Source organism: Halichoerus grypus, chromosome 2 (assembly GCF_964656455.1).
Source record: "Halichoerus grypus chromosome 2, mHalGry1.hap1.1, whole genome shotgun sequence".
Taxonomy (NCBI): Eukaryota; Metazoa; Chordata; class Mammalia; order Carnivora; family Phocidae; genus Halichoerus; species Halichoerus grypus.
In genome coordinates, this window is record NC_135713.1 from 161,799,519 (window position 1) to 161,806,584 (window position 7,066).

At 51.3% G+C, this 7,066-nt stretch overlaps 1 protein-coding gene across 9 annotated transcripts in view; it reads right to left on the bottom strand.

The window, feature by feature from the left end:
- The window catches only part of MPRIP (myosin phosphatase Rho interacting protein), a 149,241-nt gene extending 142,890 nt beyond the window's left edge, over positions 1-6,351 (bottom strand). For 4 of the 9 annotated variants that reach the window (XM_036073800.2, XM_036073796.2, XM_036073798.2 and 1 more), the window contains exon 1: positions 5,688-6,350. In XM_036073800.2, the coding sequence (XP_035929693.1) occupies positions 5,688-5,810 (123 nt within the window). In that variant the 5' untranslated portion in view covers positions 5,811-6,350. Of the gene's footprint in view, positions 1-5,687 lie in introns of all 9 variants that reach the window. The other 5 variants (XM_078068015.1, XM_036073799.2, XM_036073801.2 and 2 more) reach the window with 4 other exon arrangements.
- Between the last annotated feature and the right edge of the window lie 715 nt (positions 6,352-7,066).

Below are 7,066 nucleotides of genomic sequence, written 5' to 3' on the forward strand. Positions count from 1 at the left end.
AAATACAATCAGATATTCCCTCCAATGACAGTAGGGGCAGAGGGCAGGTTTGGGATGCGCGAGTGTGTGTGTGAGCGATTCTTCCACACTCATTTTTAAAAATTGAGGTAAAAGTCCTATAGCGTAAAATTAACCATTTTAAAATGAACAAGTCAGGGACGGTTAGTACATTCACAATGTTATGCAACCAGCTTCTCCACCTAGTTCTAAGACTGCTCGTGACACCCTCAAAGAGAACCCTGATCCCATTAGCAGGCACTCCCCCACCAAGAACCCTGGTAACCACTAATCTGCCTTCCATTTCCACGGCTCTACCTATACTGGACATTTCATATAAATGGAACCATACAGTATGTCATCTTTGTGCCTGATTTTTTCACTTAATATGTGTCTGAGGTTCCATCATATTGCAGGATGGTCAGTACTTCATTCCTTTTTCATAACTGAATATTCCGTGATATGGATATACCACAATCTGTTTATCCATTCATCTACTGATGGCTATTTGGGTTGCTGCTACCTTTTGGCTATTATGAATAGTACTATTACAAACATACATGAATGTATTTGTTTGAATACTTGTTCCCAATTATTTTGGATATATGTTAGGAGTGGAATTACTGGGTCATATGGTAATTCTTTTGAAGAAATGCCAAACTATTTTCCACAGTGGTTGCACCATTTTCCATTCCTATGAGCAATGCATGAGGGTTCTAATTTCTCCACATCCACACCAACACTTACGACCTTCCCTTTTTTAATATAGCCCTCCTAGTGGGTGTGAAGTAATAACTCACTGTAGTTTTGATCTGCATTTCCCTAACGACTAATGATACTGACCGTCTTTTCCTGTGCTTGTTGGCCATTTTGTAAGGTCTGGGATTTATGACATAGCCCCTGCCAAACCGTTTACCAGTATGTGCATAAATCATAAATCTTCTCAAAAGGGTGGTCATGAAATCTCCCCATTGCTTATGAGATAAATGTTAAGTGAAATAAAGAAGTTCCATGCCCTAGAACTTCTAAGAATGTCACAGAGATAAAGGGAAAGTCAGTGAAATGATTCACAGAGACCAGGTCCTGACCCACCCACCTCTGTGTCTGGGACTCTCACCCCAAGACCCCAAGCAGCCCTGGCAGTGGAGTGCCGCACAGCGAGGGGCACAATTCGACCGAGAGATCTCAGAAAAGATGAAGGAGGACTGGAGGAGCCCCGGCAGAGATCAAGACCAAACTCCTCATAGTCCAGATGGGAACATCGAAGCCTGAGGAGAGAAAACAACCCAGCCAAGATCCCACAACAAAACAGCAGTAGAAGGAACTAGAACTTAAGTTCAGATGCAGTGACTCCTTCCACAAAAGGCATGCCTAAAGTCGTACAAGTTGGCAGGAGGATGAGACATCATGCCAGGTCAATACCCACCACGAACCCCAGAAACCCACACGAAGGCTGGGATCCAAGAACCCTGGGCTCCAGACCTTCTGCTCCCACTGACCGCCAACCCTTGATTCACATCCCTTCCCCACCGGCTCCCCCTCGTTTCACTCTATGTGGCCTCCTGAGTGACTGACTACACTCACTCCCACGACTTCAGAATTCCTACCGGTCCCACACCCCTCATCTAGCTCTAACCACCTGCATGCTTGAACCGGTGATTCCACCTAAGGACCACACTAGACCTCCACCTCCTCCCCACCCCACAAACCTACTCTCTATCTGTTATTCTCAGTCTTTGTGAAGGTACCCAGGTCTCCTCAAGCCCCACCTCCAATCAACCACCAATATCCTGTCCCTAGTGCCTGATGACTCCTTCCGTCCTGGCCAACACTGACCTGGAGAAGACCTTTACCATAATTTACCTGGACTATTCAAGACAATCTTTTAGCGCTTCTACTCTTATGCCGAAATTATTTTCCTGAGACAAAACTCGGATGGATTAGAAAGTTAAGCATAAAAATAACTATAAGGGAACTACAAACATGAGAAAATAGTTTATAATCTTGAAAAAAAGACATTCATAATCACTAGATTAAAACTACAAACTAAAAAAGAAACATGGAAATTTAACTGCATTCTTATTTAAAACTACCATATGAAAAAGAGAAATGACCATACATAACATTAGAACGGACACCGTGGGAGAAAATACGTGCAATATAGGACAGGTTCAGATTAAGATCTAGAGCAGGGGTCAGCAAACTAGAGCTTACAGGCTGAACCCTACTAGCTGCCTGTCTCTGTAACTCTGTAAATACAGTTTTATCAGAAACACCTATACTCATAAGTTTACGTATTGTCTAAAGTGGCTTTGCATGATGGCTTTTACACTACAATGGCAAAACTGTGTAGTTGCCACAAAGATCATATGGCCCACATGGTTAAAATATTTACTATCTGGCCTTTTAGAGAGAAAGTCGGTGGACCCCTGACCTTGAGTGTGGACAGAAAGCTCCTACCAACCAGCTGGGGTGGCAGGTGGGGAGCAAGAAATTAACCCAACAGAAAAACAGGCAAACAGTATGAATGGGCAGTCTACACAAGAAACAAAACATATGCCATAAATACTGTAAAAAGAGGCTTGACCTCACTGGTAACTAGGGAAATTATTAAAGAATTAAATCATCTGACAATATCCAATCCTGGCAAAGGTACGACACAGCCTTTTTTGGAAGGCAATTTAGTGATATCCGTAAAAAAAAATTCAATGTGCTTGATGTCAACCCAGCCATTCTATTTTTAGCTATCTGCCCCCAGAGAAATACTTGCATTCGTGCACGCACACACTCACCCAAAAGCATTTAGAAAACTGTTCGCTGAAGCAGTCACTGTGCGTAACAGCAAAACCCAGAAGTAACCTTGCTGTCCATCAGTAAGGGAATGGTGACAATATGGTACATCCCTGATGGCACAATTTGCAAAACAATTTTGGAATAGTTATGTGTCGCACCATGAAAAGAGCTGTAAGACATGTCATTAAGCAGGAAAAAATATGTTGCAGAGCAAATGCATATATAGTCTGGGTTAAGTAAAGGTCTTAACTGTGTATTCAAGTCCACATGCACGTAGGGAAATGCACAGGACTGAAGGATAAACGCCTTAAAGAGGGGGTGGCCTCAATGATCACTGATCTATCTTCCAGCCTTGAAGGTCTAAAATAAGCTCAGGGCAGGGAGGGGCAGCAGGAAGCAGGGCCTTGGGGGAGAGTGATGGGAACCAATTGGCTGAGGTTTTCTAATGGAGCCAAGAGGATGAGAGTAAGGCTGGGGGAGGCCGGAAGCTGAGAGCAGCAGCTAAAGCTGTTGGCAACAGCCCTGAGTCTCCCTCCTTCTCTTTTCAAGAGCAGTTTCTTCCTGAAAGATCCCAGGAGGTAGAATGCTGGCCTAATCTCTCCCGGCACAAATAACCCCACTCATTATTTCAGAAACTACCATCCCAGTTGTGTCCTGGAAGACTCCGGCCTGTTTAAAATCCACAATTAACTGTGAATAAAGTTGAAGAATAATGTACTTTAAATCTGCAACATTCTCTCTTGATCCAATTAATAATCAACAGATTTTTTAAAGAAAATTTAACAGATTGGACTCAAATATGCAGATCCCATTCCAGTTTATCTAAGCCTAAGAATCAGAACACAGTCCTGATGAGGTGTAAATATCCCATGTACGAATTTTGGCAGTTGCCTGGAATAACCAGGAAACTCTCTCAGAACAACCCTTGCCAAGCCCATAAACTTCCTAAATCCAAGTTTACTATTCTGTGGGTGATTTTTGTTTGTTTGTTAACTTGTAAGAGAAAAGAGTTTAATAAGATACTATTCCTTGCTTTTCACAGGGTGAGAGAGGTAAGCCAGGGATCCCTACTCCCAATTTACAGAAAAGAAAAAGAAACTCTACAAAGGCAAAGGGACTTACTCAAGGTCACACAGCTGAAAGTGACAGCGAAGACAGCAGAAAGGTCTCCTGACTCCTCGTCCAAGGCCCTCATCACCACATAAACTGCTTCTCCCCAAAAAGGCATCCGGTTGAGAAGAGAAGGTGTCTCTGAAAAGCCCAACCCAGAACACCTTACCAGGAAACTGAGTTCTACTCTCCCAAACTGACTGGCCCTTCATCCCAAAAATCTATGACTGCAGCCTTGATGCTCCGGTTAAGCTTTTGGTTTTAGATGAAAGGAGTCTTTTCCTGGCTGTTGGGATTCTGATCACAGAGGAAGACACCATGTCTCAGGCCATAACCCCTGCCCTGCCACCCTACTCTGGTCTGCCATGTAAACAATTCAAACCCTGTGAGTACTTAAGTAGCATTAAAAACAGCCAGGCCGTACACTTCAAAGCAATGTTTTCCATCTAAAGGGTTCTTCTGCAAAAGGAGTGGCTACAACTAGGTCACACTGGACTGGAATGTGAAGGGAGCTCCCCTGGCCTCATTGGGGGGGGGGGGCGGGGAATGAGAGAAAGCTCTGAAGAAGACTAAAACTGGGGGAGAGGCAAGAAGGGGCAAAGACACATCCCAAGGGGCTGTATTCAGGGCTTGGTCAGGAAATCCAAGGAATCTGATGGCCCAAGGACCTCCAAGTGTTCCAGAGAATCCTTGGGATCCGGGGGCTCAGACAGCAACCAGTACAGGGGTTCCCAAAGGCCAGTGCAGATTGCAGTCCAACTTCTTAGGGAGCTGTTGCAAAACAAATTCCTCATCTCCTGTATCACTTCAGTAATGGGGCCCTAGGACTCTGTATTTTTAGACTGTGACTCTGATGCAGGTTTGGGAGCTACTAAACTAGTCCAAAGCCCTCATATGACAAATAAGGCCAGGAGAAGTGAACGGACTTTCCTGAAGGCCCACAGGTCTCCTTATTCCTTGCCAAGCGACCAGAGAGCTGGGAGAAAGGGTGGGGAGAGGACCCCCCCAGCTCTCCCATCAACAAAAAGCCCTCCAGTTTAAGTTCAAGAGCAAGACCCTCCTCCCCCGACTTCAGGACCATTCACCTCTCCCATCATTGACAGTGACAATGATTTAGAAAATGGGCAAACTGGGTCTGATGAGAGGGAAGCCCACGGTCCACCCGGACAGTCCTGCACCCTTGGCCACTCTGGGTGGACAAGTCTAAGTCGGGTCCTAAAACGGACTCTATGGGGGGTACTACGAAGCAGCAAGCAATCCCCAAGCGCTTTGTTCCTCCTAAGAAAAACCAGGCATTTTTGAGTCACCCAAAAAGCATGAATCACACGGCAGGGCTATGGGAACGGGAAAGGATGTTATTTTTCGGCATACTTGAGGATTTTCCCTTTGTCCCGGCTCTATCAATACACTTCCCGCTCCCTCCCCCCCCCATCTCCATCCTCACTACCCTCCCCAGGAGGACCCATGTACATTTTTTCTGCTCCGTTTTTATCTTCCCCGGGAGCCTTCAGAGGCACCCCCACCCCCGCCCGCCTCGGGAACTGGATAACGTCCGCTCTCCTTTCCACAGCAGGATGGTGGGCTCACGGGCGTCAGGACTGGGGGGAGGCGGCCAGCGCCCCCGGCCAGGCACTCTCGCCCGCCTCGGACGACGGCTTGCAACACCTAGCGGGGCGACTGCGCGCCGGCAAACTTCCAGCCCGAGGGGGCCGCCGGGGGTCGGGGGCCGCCCCGCGCGGGACCCGGGTCTCACCTCCCAGTCGGCCCCGGGACCCCCGCCCGCTCACCTGCGTCAAGTCCTCGTCGTTGAGGAGATGCGACTCGCGGGGCTTAAAGCAGTTCTGACACTTGCTCTTGTTGAAGATGTTGGCCTGGAATTTCCTGCACGGGTTCTCCTTGGCCGCCGACATGGTCGGCGCGGCGGCGGCACAGGCCCGGAGGCCCGGCCCGGCGCGCGCTCCGCGGCGGACGGCGGACGGCGGCTGGCGGGCGGCGGCACCATGCACGGCGGGCTCGGGGCGGGCTCAAGCCGGGCTCAGCGCGGGCGCCGCGGCATGCCCCCGCCGGCCGGCCGCCTCACAGCCGGGCCGCGGACGCAGGCCGGGCCGCGGCCGGAGCGCGCCCCCGGCGGTCAGGGCGGCCTCGCGGGCGCCGGGGTGCGGGCCGGGCCTCTCCTCGCACGACGGCGCGGCGCTGCAGGGCGCGCCGGGGCACCTCGGCGCCGAGCCCCGCGCCCGGGCCCTCACAGAGCGCGCGGTCCCCGCCGCCCGCCCGCACAGCCGCCGCCCGGCCGCCGCGGGCCCATGGACGCGGCCTCCCGGGCCCGCTGCCTCCCCGCGCTCCGGCCCGCTTCTCCGGCGCCGGGTCGTTGCCGGTCCCCGGGGTCGGTCCCCGCCGCCCCTGCTGCCCTCGGCGCCCAGCGGCCGCAGCAAATGGTAGCGGAGCGCCTCGCGCACTACCGGGGCGGGGCGGGGCGGGCGGGGCGGACGCGCGGGCGGGCGCGCGGGCGGGCGGGCGAGCGGGGGAGGAGGGAGGGATAGGGGCAGCGCGCGGGGCGGGGCCGCGCCCTCCACGCGATCGGCAGCCCTGCCGGCCAATGGGAGGGGCGCGCTCCAGCTAACAAAGAAAACCTTTGGCCAATGGAAATCGGGGGTGGGGACAAAGGGCAGCCGGGCGCAAGGTAACTTGTGTAGGCGAGGGAAGGTGGGGGCGCCGGGATGGGACGTTCAGGTTTGGTGGACTGGCGCCGAAACTGGCTGGGTCCTGACAGCTGCAGGGGCTGGGGCGGGGGCCCATGGGGGAAGGGGCGGAGCCGACCTCCCGGCTGGCTCTACAAACCTCTCACTTCCAACCTCGCCTTCCCGCACCCTTTTCCGACACCCGAGCCCAGCTCTGAGCGGATTCATTTAGCACCTACTGTGTGCCAGTCCCGCCCCCACCCCCCGCGAGGTAGTGGTCATAGCACTATTAATACGGACTAGATACTGTTTCCAGTGCGTGATACTCATTAGCTCATTAAAGTTTCACAGCCTCTCCATCATCATCCCCATTTTACATATGAGGAAACTGAGGCTCAGAGAAGTTAAGAAATAAGAGGTAGAGTTTCAAGGGATGACTAAGGGATGTCAGCCTTGAAGAGCTGTCACTTCTATTATGGGAGATCAGT